Here is a 25,904-nt window from a genome sequence, read left to right on the forward strand (position 1 = left end):
TCCTCTCATCATACTGAGGAGGAAACTAAGGACCTGGGAGAGGAAATAACTTGGCAAATGTCACCAACTGAATCTCTGGCATTTTTGGACTCCAACTGAGATCTGGCTCCTAGCCCAGTTCTCTTTAATTCAAAGCATTGTCAGTTGTATTGGAGAACTTCTGCATCCTTTGGCAAGTCAGCAATTCTATGAACAGAGGCAGATATGGAATTATTCAAGGAGAGCCAGGAAGTATAAAGGGAGGCAAGACCTGAGCTTGTGGGCTTGTGTAAGGATGAATGATGGAGAACCATGAAAATTGCAAATGGAGAGGACAGTTGAAGGGAAGCAGGGCCAGGAGACTTAGGAGCTGGCAACTGACAGTACAAAGAAAGTGCCAGAAGTATTGTCAACTTTCCTCTTGTATCAAATGGACACGGGGAAGTGACAGAGGAAGGTATGCAGCACTGAATTTGAGGAAAAGAAGTTCTAGTGGTACTTGGGTGTTTTCCCTTCTTCAGGAAACAGTCCATGAAAAGGGTAAAAGGATTCCTTCAAGGGTATACTTCCCAGAGAAGACCTTTGGTCATGGTTTTGGGAGAGGGAGAGAAGGCCCTTTGAAGGTAGCTGCTGGATTCTGTGATAATGAAATTGAATCTGCCCTGCCCATCCTTAATCTAATCCCCAAAGGTGAGAACATCCCCACTTACTTAATTCACAAGTTGGAAGGTCTGTGAATCACGTGTGCTAGAGTGAGTGACGAATCAAAATTGACTGACTGCCTCCTAGGCAGTCCTAAGCAAAGTGTCTGTTGTGATTGGACATGTAAACTAAGAGGAAGGCGCAGGAAGTGATGCAAAAGAAGCCCCTTTAAAAGAGAGTGACAAGTTGGAGTTGAGTCAGTTCAGCTCTCTTCAGGACCTGAACGAGCTCTGGTTGGGACCTTGGACTTGCTCTTCAGCCTGGAACTGGACCTGGAGAAATTTTGGCTAGGACCTTGGACTTGGTGAGACTGTTCTTAAATCTTTCCCTTAGAACTACACCTGGCAAGTGAAGAAGGCTGACTACCCTAGCCTCCCAGAGGCTCCCTTGATTGGGAGAAGCCTTCATGGCTAAACCCCTTGTTAACTGACTTTAGGTTCTCAGGCTGGGACCTCTGGAGCCCTGCCAGGGTAAAGCCAGGGATTGAGTACATAGTCTAGTTCTTTAAACCAGATCTCTTACTCTACCCTCTTCTCATCTCTCTACTTCTGCTCTCTCTCTTATATTTTGTAAATAAATTACTAAAATCATTTTAGAATTGATATTTATTCAATTCTTGGCAACCACACCTTTAAATATTAATATCCAACCAAAACCCCTTTTTACCCCTTACAATTTCCCCGTTCTTCTTTTTCCCAGATTCTGTCTTTGAAAAGTCAGAGGACACGGAGATCTGGACATCATGGATCCACTTCAGGTGACTATTGACATCTATAGTCCATTTGATTCTACTTGAGAGTCCTCAGGACATTCCTCCCTGCTCCCCACCCAAAGCTCTCACCTTGTGAGTTCATTTTAGAGGGCAGAAAGCTGAGGGTTTTGTAGGCAGTGGTTGGAGAGATTAAGAAGGGCTTTAAATGCCATATAGGATTACAAGTATCTTTCAGTGTAAGGGGTGACTCAGGCTTTAGGATAGATGGCCATTTTGGAGGGAGACAGCCCTAGCTTTTGGGATCCCAGGAGTTTTTCTGTCTTTGATAGGAAGATGCCTACGGAGCTACAAATTCTACTGCTGCTGGTGATGATGATGATGATGATAGGTAAGCATGAAATGAGTAAGAAAGGGGCCAAGCCAGGACTGGTGGGGCAGTGATTTGGTGATTATCACAGAAGACTGATGACTGGTTAGGACCATAATAACCAACTTTCTGGGTTGATATATTGGTAATTCAGGTCTGGAAATGGATAGCAAAGGGCCTGGTGGTAGGAAGCACTCAACAGAGATCATCCAGGCCAAGGGTGGGAATGAGGAGTGAGGCGTGAGGCTATGCAGGAGAACTACTCATTACTCTCCTTGCCCTCTCCATTCCCTGGACAGCCCCAAGATCATCATCCATCCTGGGATCTCTGATAAAGAGAAGGAATCTGTGGACAACCGGCAGAAACGAATCTTGGAGGTGCTGCAGACATCGGGCATCAAAACCGGCAAGGTAGAGGGGGAATAGTGCCTGGGATCCACTCTGCTGTAACACAGGAGTAGAGGAAGAACCCAGTTTTCCAGGGAACAAATGAATTGCACCTTTTCAGAGTTGGAAGGGATCTCAGAGAAGATCTCATCCTACTCTTCTCTGAATGACAGTGACCTCTCTGTCCTGCCTGACCAGGGTCAGCCTCAGTGGAGGAAATGTCCTTGGCTCCTGAGGCAACTCTTTCCAATGGTCACTGAGTTGACAACCATTCAAAAGAGCTTCCTCTGACATAATATATCAGGATTTGGAGGGCTTCCTCCCTCTTGCTTTCTTTGTTCTGACTGATCCCTCCCTCTCTTTTCTTCCTTGTTGGCTGGGAAAAATTCAATTAATTCAATAAACAGTTAGGGAGCAGCTATTCTGTGCAAGTAAGTGGGTTAGGGTAATTCCCGACCATGATCTACTTATGTTCTTCTGCAAGAATGAAAAAGGTAGAGGATAGGGATAAAGGATAGGGAATATCCTTTACCTTTTCTCTGTATCTCTAGTGCTTAGTCCAGTGCCCAGCACACAGTAGGCACTTTAAAATGTCAGATAAATGATAGATAGATACATAGCTAATACTTTCAGGGGAGAGAGGGCCCTGAAATTAGTGGTCACATCCTTCCTCCTGGAAAGGGTCACATAGATTACATGTTAGAGATGAGATTTGGGGGGATATGATATTCAGTCTTTATATTAAATAATACAGTAAAGAGAATACACCATTAGATAGCTTCTCTACTGTACCTCTACTTGTACATGAGAACAAAGAACAAGCCTAGCCATGGGCTGTGTAAGTGGTGTGGACTGACTAAAAGTGGGTTCAGGTGGTTGTGTGCTGGCCTTTGAATAGGATTAAAAATTTTTTTAAATTTTGGGATTGCATAAATTTTGGATGAAAGAGAGAGAAAAGACTAGAGGCAGAGATGTGAATTAGAAAGTGATTATAATAGTCCATGCTAGAGGGGCTATGGGAGAATAAAGAATTCAGAATGTCCAGTGTTGAAGTCTGTGACTGGGAGGATGGTTATCAGATTTAGTCATGTTTTTAAAGCTGAAAAGGGCTTCGGAGGCCATTGAGACCATTCTCCTTCATTTTACAGATGAAGAAGCTGAGACATCTAGATGTTAAGTGACTTGACAAAGGTCACTACACTAGTAAGGATTAGAGAGGGATTTATATAAGGATTGCTGACTCTGGAGGGAATTCTCTTTCCATTGCACCACATTGCCTTTTCTGATGTCTACACACTCAAGAGAAATGGAGATGTTTGGAGGAGGGATAGGTTCAATGGGAGGAAAAAGAATTCTTTCCATTTTTGTTTTGTTGAATATGGATCCTCCAGGCAGAGCTGTCCCACTGTTAGTTGGAATGTGGGCCTGGAGCTCAAGAGAAGGCTGGATATATGTATTTGGAAGCCATCACTATCAAAGAAATTAATTAAACACAAAGAAAATAAGATCACAAAGTGAGAGGGTATCGAGAGAAGAAGAGGACCCAGAAAAGAGCATGTAGAGATTTGAATGTCAAGAGGTAGGAGGAGAACAAGAAGTCAATGTCATGCATGTTAAGGGAGGAGAGAGTAAGCAGGAGGAGAGGGTGGTCCATACTGTTAAATTCTGTAGAGATGACAAGAAGATTGAGGACTTTGAAAAAAGGCCTTTGGAAACATCAGTGAAGAGATTGGTGATCACTGGTGACCTTGGAGGATTTTCACCCAAGAGATAAGGATAGAAACCGGGTTCCTAGGAGTTGAGATGTGAGTAGATGGGAAAGAAGGAAGGCAAGGAGTGCAGATGCTTTTTCCTAAGACTTTGACTGTGAAAAGAAGGAAAGATTGGACAAGAGTTTGAGGTGATGGAGGGTCATGTAAAATTTTTCCAGGGATAAAGAGACATGAGTAATTTTTAGGCCTCAAAGAAAGCTGTAGTAAATAAGGAGAGGCCAAAGCTGAGTGAAAGCTGTAGAACAACCAAAGAGGCAAGCTGCTAGAGGAGATGGGAGGACACAGGACAAGGGCCTAAAAAGGGTTTGGTCTTGGGAGCCATCTCTCTTCTTCCCAAGGAGGAAAGAATTTAGGGATGATGAAGTGGGATTTTGAGGTAGGGAAGGTAAGAAGACATTCTACCTTCTTACCTTCCTAACTGTGTGTCAGGCTTTGGGCTAGGCTGTGGGGGTAGAAATACAAAGATGAAAAGTTTCTACCTTCAACATTCATATGGATATGAATAGCTAAATAGTTAAATAATAGATACAAAGGGATGCTGACAGGAGGCCACTAGCAGTTGTTGGGAGAGGGGATTAGAAAAGGCTTCTTTTGGAGATAGTGCTTGACCTGAGCCCTGAAGAAGACAATGGGTCTTGGGGAAACTGGGTGGCTCAGGCCTGGGTAGAATATCCTGGGTTCAAATCCTGGGTTCAAAGTGCCTCAGGCACTTCCTGGCTGTGTGACCCTGGGCGAGTCACTTGACTCCCAATGCCTAGCTCTTCTGCTTTAGAACCAATATAGTATTGGTTCTAAGATGGAAGGTCAGGGGTTAAAAAAAAAAAAAAAAGGAAGTTGAAGAGGAGGTGCATTCCTGGCGTGGGGGAGAGCTGGTACCTAAGAGGATAGAGAATCATCTTAGAAGAACATTAAGAAATCTAGTTTGTTTGAATTAAAGTGTGTAGGGAGAGGGGTAGTGAAATGAGACCAGAAAGGTAGGTCGTCTGTGACTTTAATACCAAAGTTTATATTTGTTTGGACAGGGAAAGAATTGGCATTGGAGGCTTAAGGAGAGAAGAGAGAAAGTCAATCAAAAGTCAATCAAGAAAAAATAAAAAGTGCTCCGTCGGCACTGAGGAAGGGTTCTTGTGAGATTAGATGACAAACTGTAGGTGGCAAGGTCAGTAGTTGTGTGGCTTCCTCCAGTGACATTACTGGGCTGGGAAGGAGCCGAGAAAGTAAAGGATGGCAGTGACCCAGGATTGCAATTTGGCAAGGCTTGAGGGATGGAAGAGTGGGGATGGTGTAAAATTGAACTGGTCATCATAGGGTCAAGGCTGTAAAGGGAGAAAACAAGGCCAGATCGGAGATGCTGGCCTGGGAGGGCTGAGAAGGCTGGAATGATCGGAGGTTATGGTGAGGATGCAGAATATGTTTAGAAGGAGCGGATCCATGAGAGAACGGATACGAGAGTTTTCAGAGAGGGACGTTAGGGTTCTGTGGCATGGAAGTGAATTGGATGATATTAGTGAATGGAGCGGATCTCACAGGAAGAAAGTATGTAGAATGATGGTGGCTAAAGGAGGTCTAGAAGAGGCAGTGAGGTCAAACGGGGCGTGTGACCATCTTTTCTTCTGGTCCATTTTGTTGTGGGGAAGGAGAAAAGGTGAATTTTGGATTGATCCGGAATTCTTTGGGGAGGAATTTTCATTTCATTTCATTTCATGGGAAGGTTTCCATTAGTAGAAAATGGAAGGAATATATATGTATGAGAGTACTAAGATGATGGGAAATTTGTTAATGACAAAATATAGTATCAGAGAATAAAATGGAAAGGGAGGGCAGGTCAAGATAGGTCGTACCCATGTGGTGATGGTACCAAAGAGAGGAGGAAGTCTCTTTTGACCATGGATTCTTCATTTAAAGAACCGGTGATGATGGAAGGCCATTCCCTCTTCAGAACCTGAGAAAAGAAGAGATCACCCTGAGTTTTCGGGTCAGTAAAATCCCGATCTTCATATCTTGAGTGCACATATATTCAGGGATTTTTCCTCTGTCTCATCACAGGATAGACAGAGATTAAACATGAGATGGATACTTACTGGTTTTCATCAGTGCTGTGTATTGGTTCTAAGTCAGTAGAGTGGTAAGGGCTAGGCGATGGTGGTGAAATGACTTGCCCAGGGTCACATAGCTAGGAAGTGTCTGAGGCCAGATTTGAACCTAGGACCTCCTATCTCTAGGCCTGACTCTCAATCCACCAAGTCACCCAGCTACTCCATGGATACTTATTGTTGAGATTCCTGGTCAATTCTGAGATCTGAGGCACTAGATTTGGAGAGGGTCCTAGGAAAGAAAACTGGGTTCTGAGGCTCTGGTTCTAAGTAGGCTCTTAGGGAAGAGGTTTGAGGTCTGAGGTTCTAGAATTACAAACGTTTGCTTCTCCATCATTCTGGGGTTTAAGGCACTGGCTACTGGGAGGGTCCTCAAGTTAGGAATCTGGGATTCTGATGCTCTCCTTGGGCAGGGCACTGGGGTTGAGAAGTCTGGGTCTGAGAGTTTGGTTCTGTGATGGCTTCTGGTGTCCTGGAATCTAAACTTCTGTGCCAATGGATATGGAGAGTTGAGATATTTTGGGGCTCCTCTCCTTTTTTATTTTTTGAAGCACAGAAGAAAAAGATGGTGCCTTTTCATGTATCTGGGGTTTTAAATTCCCATTCCAAGGCATTGGCTGGCAAGGAAGGGCTTCAGGGCCATGGATTTGACTAAAGGCAGATAAACTAGGCCCTCTCTAGTTCCTAAGAGGATAAGAAGTCTCTGAATCAGTGGCTATTATCCTCTTTTATGTCATGTACCTATTCTCAGAATAGTGCTTTCAAATAATGAAAGGAAACGGTAACATTTCTGTTAGAGGTTAGTGAAAATAAAGCTTAATTTCCGTAGAAGTTTGAGGACCCATTGAGATCAACCCCCAGATTGACAACCTCTGTTCTGAACCCAGGCTCCGAGAGGGACCTGGGCTGGGGCCTGTGCTCTCCATGGAGAGGTCCACCCTGGCTCCCAGCTAGGAGAGAGACAGTCTGGGGTGGCCATGTTTCCCACATATCAGTGGTACTCTCCCAGTTCCCTGAGCTCTGGTTCTTTTCCTTCCCCAAGTGCAAAGAACTTCATCACCCTTCCGATTCTCCCTCGCAGCCAGATGGATCCTCAGTTTCTCTCCTCTTCTCTTTATTTCATTGCCCATTTTCCTCTCTTCCATTTTGTAAAAGCCTCTCACAAATCCCAGAATCAGTTTGCATCCCAGCTGGCTCCCAATGGGGAACCTTTGTCTTCTCTCCACTGTGTGCCTAGGCCCCGGTGGTTGCTGTCCTCGGTTCTGGAGGAGGCCTAAGAGCTGCCATAGCCTGCCAAGGGGTTCTGGGAGAACTGAACTGTGCAGGGATCTTGGATTTGACCACATATCTTGCTGGGGTCTCTGGCTCCACCTGGTAAGAACTTTTTATTGTACATATTATCTGTGGGGAGGGGCCCACAGCTAGGCTGGGAGTCAGTGGACCTGGATTGAAGAATCAATCCCATAATTCCCTAAATCCATTCTCTACTCCTGGCTTCATAAAATGGAGCTAATAGAGGCAACTAGATGGCTTAATGAATAGAGCAGAGATTAGAAGGAACTGGGTTCAAGTCTGGCCTTGGAAACTTTTTAGTTGTGTGACCCTGACAAGACATTTAACCCCAATTATCTAGCCCTTGCCACTCTTCTGCCTTAGAATTGATATTAAGACACATGATAAGGGTTTAAAAAAATAAAATGGGGAGATAATCTTTACCCTGTTGGGGGGTTATTCTGGTGATCACACAATGACTTGGGAAAGAGCTTTGGAAATTCTTTTTTTCTTTCCTTTTAAAAATTTTAATATCCATTTTAAAATGTTGAATTTCAAATTCTCCCCTTCCTCCTGATCCTCCTCCCCACCCACTGAGAAAGTGAGTAATATGTTCATCATACATGTGAAACATTTCCATATTAGCCATTTGGGGGAAAAGAGAAAAACAAACAAGAAAAACAAAGAAAGTGGCAAAGGTTGGCTTCATTTTGTTCTTGGGAGCTTTGAAAATTCTAAGGGGATGTGTGCTTTGTAGATGGAAATTGCACTGCAAACTCTCAAGGGCTTTTCAATTTAAATTTTTTGTAAATTGTTACCTTCCATTTTAGAATCAAGATTGTGTGTTGATTCCAAGGTGGAAAAGTGGTAAGGGCTAGGAAATGAGGGTTAAGTGACTTGCCCAGGGTCACACAGCTAGGAAGTGACTGAGGCCAGATGTGAACCCAGGGCCTCCTGTCTCTGGGCCTGGCTTTCAATCTACTGAGCCACCAAGCGCAAAGTGCTCTGTAGGCCATGGGAAGGGCTACCAACAGAAGTGTCCTGAACAGTGCCTCAATCCCCAGGTCGAGGGTGGGTGTTCTGGGTAAAGCAGGCCTGGCTCCATATTTTCTTTTGACTCCCAGGTGCATGTCTTCTCTCTATGCCCGGGATAACTGGCAGAGCCACCTGGTGGAAGCTGAGGAGGAGTTGAAAGTGAGACTCCAGGAGACTTCCTGGAACTTAGACACTGCCCTGAAAGGTATCTGGGAAGCAGCTGATCAGTTGGAAGATTACTCCTTGACGGATGTCTGGCAATATTCCCTTGTCTACTACATGACCAAAGAAGTGAGAGGGGCTATGAGGGGGAGGGTGACCCCACAGGGTGAATCACTTTCTCCTATCCCCTTACCTATTTCTGATGCTGAGGTCATGAGCAGCCAACCCTGTCCTGGGCCCCAGCTAACAGTCACAAATCCCTTCTCTTGGAGCCTCAGTTTTGTAGCATCAGCAAAACACCAACTTTGAGGGTAAGAAGGGATCTCAATGGCCATCTAGTCAAACCCATACCCCTCAAAGGAATCTCCATTATTAGAACCTGGGTTCAAATCTGGCCTGAGACATTTTACTAGCTGTGTGACCCCGGGCAAGTAACTTAACCCTGTTGGCCTCAGTTTCCTCATCTGTTAAATGAGATAGAGAAGGAAACCCCAAACTACTCCAGTATCTTTGCCAAGAAAACTCCAGAGTCATGAAGAATAAATTATGACTTAAAAATGACTGAACAGCTGAATTAGTCCACACCTTTTCCCATAAGGACATTGTGAAATACTTTATCCAAAGCTCATTGAGGAAGTCATCTACATTTCTCTGCTTCCTCTCTTTTCACTTAGAATTCCCTGCAGTCTGGCTTCTAACCTTATCATTTAACTGAAATCCTCCTCTTCAAAGTTCCAGGTGATTTTCTCACTGTCCAACCTAATGTTTTAGATTTGGGGGGGATATTGTTCTCTCCCCGCTGTTCTTCTACCTCTCTGATGGTTTGTTCTCAGGCTCACTAGATCTGCATCCATGTCTCAGCCTCTAAGTGGGATGTTCCCAAAGGCCACGTGGACCTGCTTCTCTCTCATTGGTGTCTATAGATTCAGTCATCATCTCTACTAATACTGATGTTATCTCCATTCAGAAGTCACCAGTTAGCCTCCTTTTGAGAGAGACAGAGAGAGAGAGAGAGAGAGAGAGAGAGAGAGAGAGAGAGACAGAGACAGAGACAGAGACAGAGACAGAGAGAGAGAGAGAGGGAGAGGGAGAGGGATAGCGAGCACTCTGGCAGACGGCTTCTAGGCCTTTTTCACTGACTCTCACGGGCATCTCTAGAGGGTGGCTAGCTACAATTCTTTTGTGAGTTCTAGAGGTAACCGGGAGGAGGCTGTGTTTTTAGTACTGTTGCTTGTGAGCCTCACTGGCATGTCCTCCACAAGTAGCCAGTAGTGCCAATTAGATTTTAGAAAAAGTATTTACTTTTTTTTTAAATTCAATTTTCAGTTTGGAATCCTCTCTTCCCCTACCCACTGAGAAAACAAGTCAAAAAACACTATTACAAATATATATAGTCATATAAAACAAATCCTGCTTTAACTACATCTGCAAAAAAATTGATCTAACTTTATTTTCAGTTCCTAACTTTCTCTCTTACTCAGAGGTTATGGAAAATAAATTTCTGCATTAATCATATCCCTCCCCCAAAATCAAGTAAAAGAGAAAAAATCTGCTTCAATCTGCTCTCTTGAACCCACTAGTTTTCTTTCTGGAGGTGGATAGCAGGTTTCATCATAAAACTTTTGGAATTGTGGTGGGTCATTGTGGTGATCAGAGTTATTAAGTCTTAGACAGTTGGTTAATTTTTACAATTTTGCTATTGCCGTGTAAATTGTTCTCCTCGTTCTGCTCATTTCACCTAGCACCAGATGCTACGCCCTTTTGTGCATCTATATTTAGTAATTGCCATTAATTTTCTCTGTTTCTTTTTAACAAAATGTAGTTTTCCTCCTTATCTCTTTTTGCTTTTTGCGCTTTCGCTGAAGCATAATTGATTCCGCTACAGTTTCTTATTTTAACTGTATGTGTGTATTTGTTTCATGTGTGTTTATTATAAACAATGCATTGTATACTATTTCCTAATCCATTCTGCTTTCCCCTTCTGTTTTATAACTGCTCATCTCATGACTATTAACCATATATTTCTTATTCTTAGCCTTCTCTTTCCCTACCCGCTCCTACTTTCTTTCTTTTAAAAAAACTCTTACCTTCTATCTTAGAATCAATGCTGTATATTGGTTCCAAGTCAGAACAGAGGTAAGGGTTAGGCAACAGGAGTTAAGTGACTTGCCCAGGGTCACATAGCTAAGAAATATCTGAGGCCAGATTTGAATCCAGGTCTTCCTGTCTCTAGGCCTAGTTATCAATCCATTGAGCCACTTAGCTATCCCTCTATACCACTCTTTTTAAAACTCTCTTTAAGGGGGCAGCTGGGTGGCTCAGTGGATTGAGAACCCAGCCTAGAGATGGGAGGTCCTAGGTTCAAATCTGGTCTCAAGACACTTCCTAGCTGTGTAACCCTGGGCAAGTCACTTGACCCCCATTGCCTAGCCCTTACCACTCTTCTGCCTTGGAACCAATACAGAGTATTGATTACAAGACAGAAGGTAAGGGTTTTTTTTAAAATTCTCTTTAATGTGCCTTTTGCTTTTGACTAATCTCCCTTATACTCCTTCCCCACCTCCCTTCCCCTGGCCTTATTTTTCCCTTTCCCCTTAACACCTATCCTTCTCATTTATCTGTTGGGTGGGATATATTTCTTTGCCCAACTATGTGTGTATGTATAGTCTTCCCTCCTTTAGCCATTTCAGAGAAGTAATGTTTTCCCTCTCTTCTCACTTCCCCTCCTTGTTGTATAAACTCCTTTTTGTCCATCCAATTTATATGAGAATTGTCCCTATTTCTATTCTTCCTTCTTTCTTCTCCCAATGGATTCCCCATCACTATGTATTCCATTCTTCTTTTGAGATCATCGAAACACAACAGAAGCACACCCAGGCCCCCTGTCAAATTATATTCCTTCCAGGACTCCCTGTGATGATTAAGTTCTGAGAGTGGATGATAAACTATGAGGAGATCCAAGAAAGAAAACAGTTTAATCTTGTAGTTTCCTTATGATTTCTCACCTTTTTATGCTTCTCTTAACTAAACTGTCAGATTACTCAGCTCTGGTCTTCTCATCAGGAATATTTGGAAATCCTTTATTTCATTAAAGTCCATTCCCCCCTCCCCCATAGGATCCAGGTTTATCCTTTACCTTCTGGAATGTTCTATTGTAATCTCTAATTCTTTAAAAGGATGGCTGCTAAATCTTGCACGATCCTGATTCTGTTTCCTTAGTGCTTGAATTCTTTCTGGCTGCTTGGGGTATTTCCCCCCTTGATATGGGATCTCTGGATTTTCACTATAATGTACCTAGGAGTTTTTATTTTGGTGGTTTCTTTCTGGAAGTGACTGGTGGATTCTTTTGGCTTTTTCTAAGATATTTGGACAGTTTTATTTTGTAATTTCTTGAAATAAGATGTCTAGGCTCTTTTTTTTGTTGTTGTTCATGACTTTCAGGTAGTCCAGGTATTTTTAAATAATGTCTTTTCAATATGCTTCCTAGATCAGTTATTTTTCCATTGAATCCTTCACATTTTCTTCTAAATTTTTTTCTTTTGACCTTATATTATTTCTTGATGTCTTATCGAGTCATTTGCTTCTATTTGATCAATTCTAACTTTCAAGGAATTATTTTTTTCAGCAAGACTTTGTATCTACTTCCCCAAACTCTCAATTTTCTTTTCATATCTTTCTTACCTCTTACTTCCTATTCTACTCTTTCCTCTACTAGTCTCAGTTGGTTTTAAAAATAATTTTAAAGATCTTTTCTCAATTTATTCATTTAATTCTATTTTTCAGACTTGTGTATCAAGTGTTTTTTTCCCTTTGGAGCTTTGTGTGCAGAGGTTTTGAAGTCATTCTACTTTTCTGTTTTTATGTCTTGAACTCCTCTGTTGCCATAATAGTCTTTATTTAAGTGGGATTTTTTTGTTTGCTCATTCTTTTAGCCTACTTCTTGGCTTTATGTTAGTGTTATATTTAGCACAGTTCTGGAAGAGCTATCTGGCATGAGCTTCTGTCCTCTAATATGTGTCTTGCTGCTGCTTTCACAGCTCTGGCTACAGTTCTAAAGGGTTTCATTGCTCTCCAAATGGTATGATCCTAAAAGAGGTCTATTCACTGCCGTACTGGTGGGAACTTTGAAATTCCTGTGAATTCTGCTTGTTTATGATTAGTGGTTTCAGTACACCAGGGATTCCCAAAGCAGGCACTACCGCCCCTGGTGGGTGCTGCAGCAATCCAGGAGAGCGGTGATGGCCACAGGTGCATTTATCTTTCCAATTAATTGCTATTAAAATTTAAAAAATTAATTTCCAGGGGGCTAAGTAAAATTTTTTCTGGAAAGGGGGTGTTAGGCCAAAAAAGTTTGGGAACTACTGCAGTAGGCTATTGCTTGCCAGCCACTTTCGGCCAGTTGGGAAACTTGGCAGGTTCACAGGAACTAAACTACTGACTCCCTTTTGATTTGAGACACTGTTCTCAGCTCTGGGACCAGAGCCACATAGCTACCATTTACTTCCCAGAAATTGTTCCTTACTCAGCACACAGCTTGAGCCAATAATCACATTTGTTGTTTTCAATCCTGAGTATTGAGTAACAGAGCTGCCAGATGGGACCTATTCCTGTACTCTGTGCTTGCTCAGAGATTGCCTGAGATTTCTTTTTACCTGTTGCTCTCTACCCTGATGTCTTGTCTTATCCCTCTTTCCATTCCTGGGTGCTAGAATGCTCCCTCCCACCACCATGGCATAAACTATTAGGATTTAGTCTGATACACTCTCTAAATCTCTAAAAAAACCTTTAGATTCTGTCTTAGAATTGATTCTAAGTACCATTTCCAAGGCAGAAGAGCAGTAAGGGCAAGGCAGTTGGGGTTAAGTCACTTGTCCATGGTCACAGAGTCTAGATTTGAACCGAGGTTCTCCTGTCTCCAGGCCTGGCTCTCTATCCACTGAGTCACTAAGTTTCCTCTACTCTCTAGATCTTTGTCATGAAGAGGTGTGGTAGGTAAAGTAAACTCCAAGGCTTCCCTTCCCCTGCCATCTTGGTTCTGCCTAGCAAAGGTATTTACTAAGGTATAAGAATAGTTGGATGAAAACTTCCCCTGCCCCAAATCTGCAGCACACTCTTCCACTAGTATATGCAGACTCTATAAGAAGACAATAGGCTTGAATTGAAGATATAATGATATTGAGGAAAATGAGTAGGAAGTACATGTGGTCAGGGCTTAAGCTCACAACTTCTTGGTCATATGAACACTTATCATGGGTTCAGTGATATAATTCTTCCCTGGTGTAAGGGGGAGAGGGAATTGCATTCCCTGAAATCGTCTCCCCTCTTGGGTGACTATATTTCTTTATGTTTTTGTTAGTATTTGTGTATATTGGTCAGTCTAGTGGTTATTTGTGTTATCTTCTACTGATCTTGTCTCTCCAATAACATGTCCGTGGAAGAGAGGATTGCACCATTTCCTCTGGAGTAGGAAGAAATAAAGACTGTTTTTCCCACAAGGCATCTAATCCACACTTTATCCAAAGAATTGTTACACACATACGCCATTGAAGTTGTGTGGGATAGTAGGTAGAAAGTTGGCCTTGAAGCTAAGAAGACCTGTGTCAAAGTTCTGCCTGTGACACACACTGGTGACATGACTCTGAGCCTTTAGACAAATCTTTAAAACTAGAAGCTCCAGAGAAGGTATTGCTCTGCATTGGTAAAAGGAGTTTTCTTCATCCAGACTTCCCTATGTCAATGAAATCATGGACTTAGTTTATTGCTGATCAGTCATTTATAGTTATGTCTGATTCTTCATGACCCCATTTGAGGTTTTCTTGGCAAAGATCCTGGAGTGGCTTGCCATTTTCTTCTCTAGCTCATTTCATAGATGAGGAAACTGAGGCCAACAGGGTGGAGTGAACCTTTCTAGTTCTATATCCTATGAGATATCCAAGCTCAGTCTTGCGCTTCTGAATCCCAATCCTTTTTACCTTGTTAGCTACTTGGTTCCAGTCTATCTCAGGTGAGAGCCCAGTCAGAGAAAGGAGTGGTGCCGTACCCCATATTTGCTGCGATTGATAATAGTCTTTTGTCTGAGTGGAAGGAGAAGAAGTCTTTGGGTGAGTGGGGCTCAGATGTACTTCTGGAAAAGGACCAAAGGTGGGGTGTGTATGTTTTTAAAAAATCATCCAAAGGAATGGGAGCTAGCCTCATAATGGGTGGTAAAGTCTCAAGCAGGGTCTCTGTTATGGAACAGTAGGTGGTGTTTGAATCCCATTCTTGGAGAGTTTGCCATAATCCTTGGAGATGAGAGTTTAGAGGGATGCTGGTAGGAAGTTCAGGTAGAAGGGAAAAAGGACATCTGTGGTGAAGCATCATCATCTAGGAAATAGTTGAGGGCTACAGGGTGGGCCCCACTGAGTGCTAAATCACTTTGGTGATGAATCTCATTCATGTTTGTGAACCTCACCTTGGTATGACTACCTCCAGTTAGAACCCCAGTCTTGGCGGTCAGAGAATCTTTTCTCTATCCTTATTGATAGCCCCTAGGTTAGAAGAATCCCCGTTTTCATCCCTGGCGGCAACCTCTCCCCATGAGGTTCCATGCCATCCTATTGTGCTGTCCTGTGTTGGAGAGAACGCCCTAAATGGGGAACCCGCAGAACTAGGTTTTAGCCCAGCTCTGGGTGGCCATAGACAAAGTCCAAAGGCCAAAATGTGAACTCCTCCTGCCACCATGTATATTCTGCTTTGAACTCCTTCTTATTATGACCTTTTCCTGGTGAGAAAACTGCCTAGTGTGATGACTGTCAGCTTTGGTTCCCCCTCCTCCCACTTTGAATTATGAGTGTGAGCCCCATCCTCGTCTGAATGCCTGATCATTATGTCTATATCTTAATGACCACTCCAGAGACTTGGTTTGAATTCACTCCCCATGTGGCTGGCTACCCACTTCCTGGTGCCTATGTCAGAACAACCCATTTTGGGAGCAAATTCAATGGAGGGAAGCTCATCAAAAAGGAAAAAGAGAAAGATTTTGCCTACCTCAGAGGTAAGTCATGAAGACCTCTGCCCAAAGGGTGACCTGATGATGGAGTACATCCTGTAGGTGGTCACTGCTGCTTGCCAACCCTAGCTTCTAGTTGGAGGTAGAGAATCGAGAATACTGCTCAATGGAGAATATCCAACATAGGGTTACCTGAAAGGGGCTCTGTAGAATTGAGTTCAAACTCTGTTTGTTGTTAACTTTACTCACAAAAACCCCTATCTTAGAGAGAATTCCTGCTGTAAATTTTAGTATAAGACTCAAGGTTTGCCTCCATTTTCACATATATTGTGGTATGGGTTTCTACCAAAGATATGGGACTCCAGTCTCTATACCTCTACTATGGGTAAGAAGTGGTATAAATGAATGCCATGACTATCCCTTTGGGGCTTGGAGATCTCCAGTGTAAATTATGGGAAACCAGCCTGTTCTCTCTTATGGCATTCTCCTTTTTCATCTGTTTACAGCATTATGGGGTAGTGCATTGGCTGATAAAGAGACTACTCAAAAAACCATTCTACGTAAGTGGAAGATAGAGGGACTACATCAGGGATGGTGGCTTGCAGGAAGGATTGGGGCTTCCTCTGGGTTGTGATTTGAGAGAAGTGTCCTTCTCTTTACAGACTTCTTCTTGACAATATTTGAAAAGTATGGCATCAGGAATTATCTGACCAGGATTTTGTTTGCTCAATACGAAAGCAGAGACGAACCTGATCCAGAAAGTGACAAGTTCCTGACAATGTTATCCCTGGATGAGAAAGGTTAGCTAGACCTAACTTTTTGTGTTTCTTCTTTTTTGCTATTGCAACTATGATCTCTTTTTAACATTCTGATTACATTCTTTGACTAGGTTATTATTTGTTAGAGAAGGTATGGTTCAGGGCCACATCTTCTCCATTTCTCTATCCTCCCTAGTTCTTGGCGCATCATGCATAATAATAAATGTTGCAGAAACTACTCTTCTCTTAAAAGCTACTATGATTTTAAAGGTAGTACACAGTTTGGGACATCTGGGTTCTGAGTTTGGACTTGGGACTCTAGCCAAGGCTTTGTCTGAATCTATCCTGCTTTATCTTCTCTCTTAGATGCCAATCGATCCATTCATGCCACCAGCCTTCTTGCTTCAGTACAGCTCTTCCCAAGCTTCCTTCTGCTCCTGTCCACCATCTGTTGTCTCTTCATAGTCAGCTCTCCAACCTTTAAGAGCTCTTTATTTTTCCTTTTTCTGATGACCCAAATTTTCTTTTTTCTTCAACACCTTGGCATAACTGGGCCATACTCTTATCTATCTATCTATCTATCTATCTATCTATCTATCTATCTATCTATCTATCTATCTATCTATCCATCCATCTACACACACAATCCCCCCATTTGAATCAGTAATATTGTCTGTGTGAGGAACTCCTGGGATGGAAACTTTCCTCAACTGCAGTAACGTGCCTGTAACTTATAATCTTAGATAGTTGCCTAGGCCATTGAGCCATTAAGTGGATTGCTGCACAACCAGTATGTCAGAGAAAGGAATTGAATCCAATTTTTCCTGGCTCTCAGGCTATCCTTCCAACCACTATGCCATGCTGCTTTATCTAACTGTGAAAAAGCATGAAAAAAGCATCTATCATCTATTAAACCCTCACTATGGGCTAAGCATTGTATCTCTACTCTATAGGGTGTACATATTGTTAAAAATGGGAATGGGGTGAGAGAACCATGAATATGATATATAAAATACTTGGGCAATTATTAACTTCAACTAGGATGGCTTGAGGTTATGCCACATGAAGGCTGATTGCAGGAACCAGAGCTGTTTTGTGTGGTGAAGAGAAGATTTAATGGACACATGAGGGCAGTTTCAAGAATTCACAGGGCGGTTACATAGAAAGAGAATGAAGTTTGTTCTGATCAGCTGTAGAAAGCTGACCTAGTGGGGAAAGTTAGAGAGAGGCAAGTTCAGGAAAAAATTCCTCCCAATTTCTACCCATCCCAATTGGTAGGATGCTCTACTTCATGTGATGCAAGAGCTGATCAAAATCTTTAGGGACTCCATATTGGCTTTAGGATAAGACACAAACTTCTCAGCCTCCCTAGTCAGGCTTCGATCTCCTTTCGCCCCCTTGTTTTCTGTGACTCACTTTGCACACTGTCTGTTCCAGCCAAAGTGACCCACAGCGTGTACTCGGAAGTTAGTATTCCTTTTTGTATTTCTGCCTTTGCTCAGATTCTGAAGACATGCAATCTCCAGTCCCCAGCCTTCCCCTTGTATGTCTTACAGAAAATTTCTCTTCCTTAAGTATCTCTGAAGCTCAAGTGCATCTTTCTCTTTGAACCTTTTCCACCCCCCAGTTCTATGTGAGCATCCCTCCCTCCCTAAATCACCTTGTATTCATTTACTTGTGCATGTCCTGTATCCTTCAGAAGGATGTAAGCTATTCAAACTTTTTCTACTTTGTATGCCCTGTGGCTAGCACAGTGCCAACCCCATAGAAGGCACTTAACAAATATCTATAGAATTAAATTTATGGCAACATATTGGAGTATTACATCCCTTCGCTTTTTTGAAAGTCAAAAAAAGGTTTGCAAAGTGCTTTATAATATCATCTCGTTTTTATCCTTACAACAACCCTTATTATTATTATTATCATCTCTATTTTACAGATGAAATAACCAAAGCCAAAAAGATTAAGTGACTTGTTCAGGGTCACACGCAGAGTGTGAGGCTAGATTTGATTCAGGTTTTCTTAACACCAGTTCAAATGTTCTATTCATTGTGCCATCTAGCTGCTTCTAGGATGTGACTTTTTTGAGATCAAAACAGGAGTGGATGTCAGAGCTGGGAATGGAAAGCAAAGGGATCTTAGGGCGTATTGAGTTCAATGCCTCATTGGATGAATCGAGGCTTATAGAAAGGAACAGACTTGGCCAAGACCACAAAACTAACAAGTGAGGCAATAACTCTTAGGTCAGGGTTTTTTCTGCTATCCTAGTCAGCAAGATTGAGGCTAGCCACAGGGAAGAACTTCCTCACAAGATAAGTGATTCAGAGTACCAAAGGGAGCCGAGGGGTCTCCTTCTCTGGAGAGAGCAGAGAATAGGGCGAACATATTGGATGACAAACTCGTGCCTGAAAAGGTTATCATTAGGGTAGAGCTGAATCTAAGACATGGACAAGGGCTAAATGGGAAACCTTCCATTAAAGATAAAAAAGTCAACTGTGTAAGAACAAATGGAGGGTGCTAAGTCTGCCTATCAGTTTATCTGGAAAAGATCTGGCAGTTCCAGGGGATTAAAAAGTGAAACTAATTATCATTAATTATGAAATTAATTTTAATTAAATAAATATAAAATTAAAAAGTGAATATAATTGAATATAAGTCAACAATGTGGTATTGCATCCAAGAAATCTAATTTCATTTTGGGCACTATCAAGAGATGCATGACTTTCTGGAATCAGCTGCTGATACTTATGTCGCTGAAGTCAGCTCCTTTTGGGAAGATGGGCATCATGGCTTAAGAAGGATATTGAGAAGCTGGAGCGTCCAGAGAAGGGCAACCAAGATGGGGAAGGGCCTCGGTTTATGCCATCATATCATAGGAGAACTGATTGAAGGAAATGGGCATGCCAAGTCTGAAGGAGACGTAAGAGGGTGAGAGGATTCTATTTTCAAGCTTTTGAAAGCCTGTGATGTGGAAGAAGGAAGAGACTTGTTTTGTTTGGTCCTAGGAGCAATAGGTGGGAGAGCTGGATAGAGACCAACTTAAATCTGATGTGTGAAAAAACTTCCCAACTACTTGAGTGATTCAAACCAGTTGAACTACTAATTGGGACCCAGAAAGCATGAAGGAGGGTAACTGGAAATCAATCTGGAAATGTAGGTAGGAGTCAGGTTTTGAAGGGCTATAAATGCCAGAGAAGACCACATCGGAATTAATAGACCCACTGAAGCTGCCAAAGCAGGGGAGTGATATGAGCATACTTGTACGTTAGGATTATTGCTTTGATAGATGTGTGGAGAATGGATTCGAGAGGGGGCAGGAGGAGTCAGCTCTACTGATCAGAAGGCTATCACACTAGTCCAAGAGAGAGGTGATGAGGCTGAACAGCAGTGCTGGCTATATGAGGGGAGAGAAGAGGATGGATAGGAAATGTTAAACACATACAAGAGTATGTGTATGTGCATGCAGAGTATGTGATAGAGTCACAGAGACGATAGGGAGGGAAGAGGAGGGCCCAGGACTGAGTCTTAGGGTCCACTCATACAAAGGGATGCAGATGATGGGCAGAGTTCTTTGCATCTGAACTTCTTAGAAGCTCCTCACCCAAAGAATCAGTTGGTTCCAGGGGCTTACAGGCAGCAAGGTTGTCTTCTCTGAGCAGGAAGCATTTTGAAATAGATTTTGTAGGATCTGATAAGCTTGGCCTATGCCTTCTTTTTTTTTAATTGATTAATCAAGAAAAATTTTCCATGGTCCCATGATTCATGTCCTTTCCCTCCCCTCCTCCCACCTCCCTCCCATAGCCAACATGCAATTCCACTGGATTTTAGGCCCATGCCTTCTTGATCAGTGAAATGGAAGTCCTGGACATCTTGACAGACATAAAGTGATTAGTAGGGAAACAGATTCAAGATCAGGAGTGAAGTCAGTGGCTTAGTGCTGTGGTGGACATTCAGAGAGAGACACTGCTCCTGGGCACATTCTTTTAGATCTCTACTGGAAGGACCTGAAATTCTCATTTTATAAAGTGGGTAACTGTGCCCTGGAAAGCACTGGGTAATTTACATTTACCCAAGTATGGAGTCAAGGACAGAATTTGGATTATAACTCTACGGTTTGCTGACTTTAAATCCAGGGTTCTTCCCAGTACATTGCAAAGTCTCACCAGGGCTTGGGGCATTTCTCTGACTCGGTTCTTTTTCTGGTCATCTGCTGCTCTCCTCAGAGAGACTTGGATAGGAGAGGCAGAAGTACAGATCTGTATTTTGGGGATCTCTTGATCTAAGGGGTGCATACTCTGTCTTCAAGCAGCCCCTAGTTTGGAGGAGAAAGCCTCTGCTCTTGTGAACTCTGACATCATCTCAGCCTGGCATAGGAAAAAGAGAGGGTATGAAAAGAGATTAAATAGAAACAGGAAAATTTAGGTCCACGGAAACGAAATTCTGATAGCATGGATGGCGTGGTAGAGGGAGGATAGCAGAGTTTTTATGTAAGATCAGCCCAAATGACTTCAGATCTTTCATTTCTAAACATTTAGAGAGTTCTCCAGAGGGCAGGTCCTGATTCTTTGCTCTCAGCATTCCTCTCTATGAACTGGGCCAGGATCTATGAGGGAATGTTTGAAGGCTGCTACATGGGTACTTGAGCTCACTCCCCTGCCATACTGAGAGGCAGTTGAATCCTGAGGAATAGGATTTCCCTTGGTCTGGTCCCATTCACTCTGACCAATAGGTTTGGAGTTCTTAAAGGGCCTATGGGTTGATTCATCATTATTATTCCACAGAGAAACTCAACATCTTGGAAGTCTTGCATGAGGATCACTTGGACCAGAGTTTTCCACCTGGAGAAAAGTCCACCATTCTCACCAGTGACAGTGAGAACACCTTCACCCAAATCTCAATGGGGGATCAGCTCTATTCTGTAGGTGAGGAGAGGGGTGGCAGCATCAATACTACCCTTTATCCAATGTTAACAGGTTAAAGTATCCCCTGAAAGTTAGGCATTTGGGGCAGGTGAAGATATCCTTCCCCAGACAGAGAGCTGGAAGGGCCATGGAGATGGGGGAGGCTAAGACCCAGAGAAGGCTAGGAATTGACCCAAATGAAATCACAGATGGTCTAAAATGTCCTAGGATCATCAGTTTGGAGGTTCGGGGGGCCTTGACCATCTAGTTCGATCCTCTCATATTAAAGATGAGAAACTATGACTTGCTCAAACAGATAGTCATGAGCACACATGGGATTTGAACATGGACCTTGAGTCCAATTCATATGCCCTTTCCAACATAGCACCTTGACTTGTTCTCCCTTGTTCCTTGACACTCATTTCAAATCTGACCTCAACTTTCCTTCCTCTTAGGAAGCTTATTCTTTCCATTTAAAACGTGGACAATCTTAAAGCCTTTTTGGACATGGACTTGGGGAAGTACCAACAACTTTCTGTACCAGCATGGTAATGGATCTCCTTTGAAACTTTGAATCTTAGAGCTAGAAGGGACCTGAGAGATCTCCTCATCTAAACCCTATCAGAACAAATTATTGAGCTTTTGCTCAAAGACCTCCATTGAGGAGGTACTCCCTATGCCCAATGTAGAAAGTTTACTGTTGGATGGATCTCCTTGTCAGGAATTTTTCTTTACATTCAATCAAAATCTGCCTCTTTCCATTTCCCATCCTCTTCTATTATCATCCCCTGTTCCTGGTTCTGCCTTTTGGGTCCAAGAACAAAAAGTCGAATTGCCTTTTCTCATGATATCTTTTTATGTATTCAAGAATAATGGCCATATTCTCCTATCCTCTTCCAAGTCTTCCTTAAGGTTGTGGAAGGCCAGAAAGTATAATTGATGGGCTTTCTGAGGGGACATTGGGAACAGCCATCCAATAGTTTCTTATGAGTCGATAAAAGAGAGAATATCTCTGAGTGATTGTGGATAGAACTAGGGAAGACCTTAGAGACTAACTGACCTATGCCTCAAAGTCTCTGGGCTCTATGGGGAAGAACTCATGAGAGGATCTCTGGTTTGTTTTTTGTTGTTTTTTTTTCCCCCAGAAGATCTCAAGGATAAGCCTCTAGAAGGTATGGAAAGCAAGGAAAAACTCCATTTGATGGATGCTGGCTTGGCCATCAACTCTCCCTATCCCTTGGTTCTCCCCCCAGTGAGGGACACCCAGCTAATCCTGTCCTTTGACTTCAGTGAAGGGGATCCATTTGAGGTAATGGAACAGGCATTCTATCCCCATCTCCCAAAGACCTCAATTAAAAGCAAGCAAGCTATCCAAGAAATAGGCCTATCTTGGGATACAAGAGACCCATGTTCTAGTCCCTAAAGCATGATGTGTGTCTTTGGGCCAATTCTTTCTCCTCTCTGATTGATTTCAGTTTCCCTCTCTGGAAAATTAAGGGGTGGAAGAAGGCTTGAGGGTTTCTAGGGACCCTTAAGACTCTGAAGCCTTAAAGTGGGAACTAAAATGGGTCTGTGGCCCCTCTTTGCAGACCATTAAGGCCACAGCAGAATACTGCAATGCTCACGACATCCCCTTCCCTGAGGTGGATGTGGCTAAGCTCAATCGAGAAGCTGAGGCTCCCTCTGACTTCTACATCTTTGAAGGAAAGAAGGGTCCTGTGGTCATGCACTTCCCACTTTTCAACAAAGTGAACTGTGGCAGCAGAGGTATGGGGTTTGGCTACAAGGCCACTGAAATGCCTTCCATTGGGATGGTGGAGGTGGGGCCAGAGGAGAGGCAACCGGGATGTAGAAAACAAAGGAGACCACCCTCTGGGAGGACTGTTTAGAAGAAATGGGGGCTTAATAGGGAAGAGAGAATATACTTATTCTGCTTGATCACAGAGGGGAGAGTAAGGAACAATGAGTTGAAGTCATAGAGGAAGGATTTAAGATAGAAGGAAGTTCTTGCCAATAATGAGGACTGTGCTCAGGTGTGATGGGCTATCCTGGAATGCAGGGTATTCCCCATTAATTAAGTCTTTAAATTAAAATGGAATGGTCATGGCTAAGAGAAGTTAAAGGAGAGCTTCCTTTCTAGAAGGAGGAGTATAGCTTTGGTCCAATATCCTGGGACTCTTAATTCTTTGGGCTACCACGAAGACAGAATCCCAGAGCCAGGTCTTGGGACTCTTTTCTGAGTATTTCTCCCTTCACCAAAAGGGCACAGTCTAGAACCTGATGCTTGGAAACATCACAGTTCCTCTACCTGACTCTTTTCATTTTAGAAGACATCAGTAAAATGGCCAATACCTATCGGACATTCCAACTTGGACAATATTCCCAAGAAGATGTTCATCAGCTATTGGAGCTCTCGAAGGCAAATGTCAAGAACAACAAGGAGAAGATCATGGAAAAGATCTATGCCCTGGCCAAGGAAGCCCTGCAGTCAGACAAATAGGCTTGTCTGGTGGCTTCTGCCAAGTTAAGAGTCACACCCATGGAGTATATCTCCAGGGCAAATGCTAGTTTCTCTGCCTTTTTGATCTGTCACTCATTTGACTCTTCAAGGTGTGCAATTCTTAGTTGTTGTCTTCTCAGGCTCAGGAACCATATCTGTGTCCTAATTATACTCTTCTTCTGCTCAGCAGTACAGGCTCTGGGCCACCTATTTTACCTGCACTGGCCCCAGCTCCAGCCCCAAGAAAATATGCATTTTGTTCCCCAGAATGGTATTCTTTCATCCTCCTGCTTCACTCAGCTCTATTGCAAGAATTCTTAGAAGAAAGGAATTAAAAAGCATTTGTTACATACTTACTGTGTGCCAGTCACTGCGCAAAGCTCTGGAGACAGAAACACCAAAAGAGACAGTCCGTGCCCTCAAGGAATTCTCATTTCTAAGAGGGGAAATGACCCCCATAGGAGAATGATGGCTAAGGAACCGTAGTCTGGATTGAGAAGAGAGAGACAGAGAGACAGAGACAAAGAGAGAGAATGAATCGAGTGATTTTTCATTGACTGCACTAGATAAGGGACTTTTAGGTAAATTTTGCATTGGCTGCCTCGAAAGAGGCAAAAGACTACAGGAGTTCTGGTTCTTCCCTCATGGTAAGAGAGAAGCTAATGTGAGATGAGGCCTTCAGGAAGGAGGTTTCCTCACACAATGGGAGTTTGAAGGATCTCTTGAGAAGAGGGAGAACATTAGGAGAGAGATGGCGGGGCTTTTCCCCAGCCCATGGAGCTTCCTTAGCACCAACACTTGTGGTTCCCTTCCTTAAAGCTTAGGTCTCCAAGGATGAACATGAGAAGAGAAAGCCAAGAGGGACAAGCAGTAAAGTTCAGTCTGACTGTGTTTTATCACAACTTGCTCAACACTGAGGAAAACCTTCCCCAAACATGGCGAACCATGGGTAAAGTGACTTTGGTTCCTTGCCATAACTGCCCAATCAATAAACTCCTTCCCTGACAACCAAGCAAGAGAAAAAGCATTCCTGAAATCCCCTCAGGGTCCAGGGCCACTCCATCACCACCCTCCCAGCCAATCCTTCCCCAGGGTGACGCCCATATTTCACAGATGATCTGGAAGATACAGAACAAGATATAAAATCTCATTGGTGGTTCCATGGTCTCCCCAGGGGTCACAGGCTGGAGAATTGTATCCCACTTGTCCATGGCTGCAGTGTAATGGTTGACAGAACTCCCAGTTTTGAGTAAGGGGCTGGAAGGCAGGCAAATGTCACCCAAAATGGGGTATTTGGGCAGCCAGATCACCATGCAGTATTGGGCAACAGAGGTAAATGGCAAAGGGCCTAGGTACTCCTAACATAACCAGGACTTTGCTCAGGGGATTATGACATTGCTATCATATAAGACTTAGATGGTTAGGCCTCAGGTGGAGACCTTTAGCTCCAGTCCAGGGTGGAGGTCCTGAGATCTTACTCATACAGCCATAGGGGTAGAGGTCTTCTAGACAGTTTGTGTGTGTGTGTGTGTGTAAGATGATAATCTGCTCTAAGTAGCCTAAAAGTCTAATATAAAAAAGAAGGCCTTTAATATAATTCATAATTCTAGATGGAATGAATATTAGTCTACCTGACTAACTGTCTAACTAAACGCTGATGGTAAGTATAAAAGAAATAATCACTTCCCCTAGGAAATAACACTAAACTGAATAATATCGATTAGAAATAGAGTCATTCCCTACACTAAGACATTCAATTTGAAATGTTCAGTAGGAAGTTGGAGATGGGAGCCTGGAAGTCAAGAGAGAGGTCAGATTTGGACAAATCTGAGAATCATCTGCATAGTGATGATACTTGAAACAATAGGAATGGATCAGATCAGCAACTGAAATAATACAGAGGGTGAAGGGAAGAGTAGAGCGTCTTGAGGGACACCCACTATTTTTAAATTTAATTATCATGCAAAACCCACTTCCATATTGGTCATTTTTTCACATTATTTAATTAATTTTTTTTTAAGAATTATGGTTACATGATTCATGTTCTCTCTTTTTCCTCTTCCCTCCCCCCTCCCAGAGCTGACAAGCAATTCCACTGGGTTATACATATGTTATCATGCAATAACTACTCCCACATTGTGCAGATTTATAATAGAGCAATCTTTTAAAAACCACAACCCCAAATCATATGCCCATATAAACAAGTGATAAATCATGTTTTTTTCTGCATTTCTACTCCCACAGCTCTTTCTCTTGATGTAGATAGCATTCTTTTT

General features: G+C 42.8%; 1 protein-coding gene across 1 annotated transcript; it reads left to right on the forward strand.

Annotated features, from left to right (window-relative positions):
* Positions 1-899: 899 nt before the first annotated feature.
* On the forward strand, positions 900-23,980 carry LOC123242898 (cytosolic phospholipase A2 gamma-like). Its single transcript, XM_044671015.1, has 15 exons — positions 900-985; positions 1,381-1,438; positions 1,723-1,781; positions 2,060-2,171; positions 7,250-7,386; positions 8,409-8,610; positions 14,462-14,582; positions 15,374-15,514; positions 15,976-16,029; positions 16,132-16,269; positions 21,009-21,149; positions 21,584-21,676; positions 22,274-22,437; positions 22,718-22,895; positions 23,456-23,980. The coding sequence occupies exons 2-15, from the start codon at positions 1,424-1,426 to the stop codon at positions 23,626-23,628; spliced, it is 1,728 nt and encodes a 575-aa protein (XP_044526950.1). The 5' UTR covers positions 900-985; positions 1,381-1,423; the 3' UTR covers positions 23,629-23,980.
* Positions 23,981-25,904: the final 1,924 nt, after the last annotated feature.

This window comes from Gracilinanus agilis, chromosome 3 (genome assembly GCF_016433145.1).
Source record: "Gracilinanus agilis isolate LMUSP501 chromosome 3, AgileGrace, whole genome shotgun sequence".
Classification (NCBI taxonomy): Eukaryota; Metazoa; Chordata; class Mammalia; order Didelphimorphia; family Didelphidae; genus Gracilinanus; species Gracilinanus agilis.

Coding starts and splice junctions, on each gene's coding strand:
- LOC123242898 (XM_044671015.1), top strand. Junction 14,583..15,373: donor GAAGGAGAAGAAGTCTTTGG/GTGAGTGGGGCT, acceptor TGACCACTCCAG/AGACTTGGTTTGAATTCACT. Junction 22,896..23,455: donor AGTGAACTGTGGCAGCAGAG/GTATGGGGTTTG, acceptor TTTTCATTTTAG/AAGACATCAGTAAAATGGCC.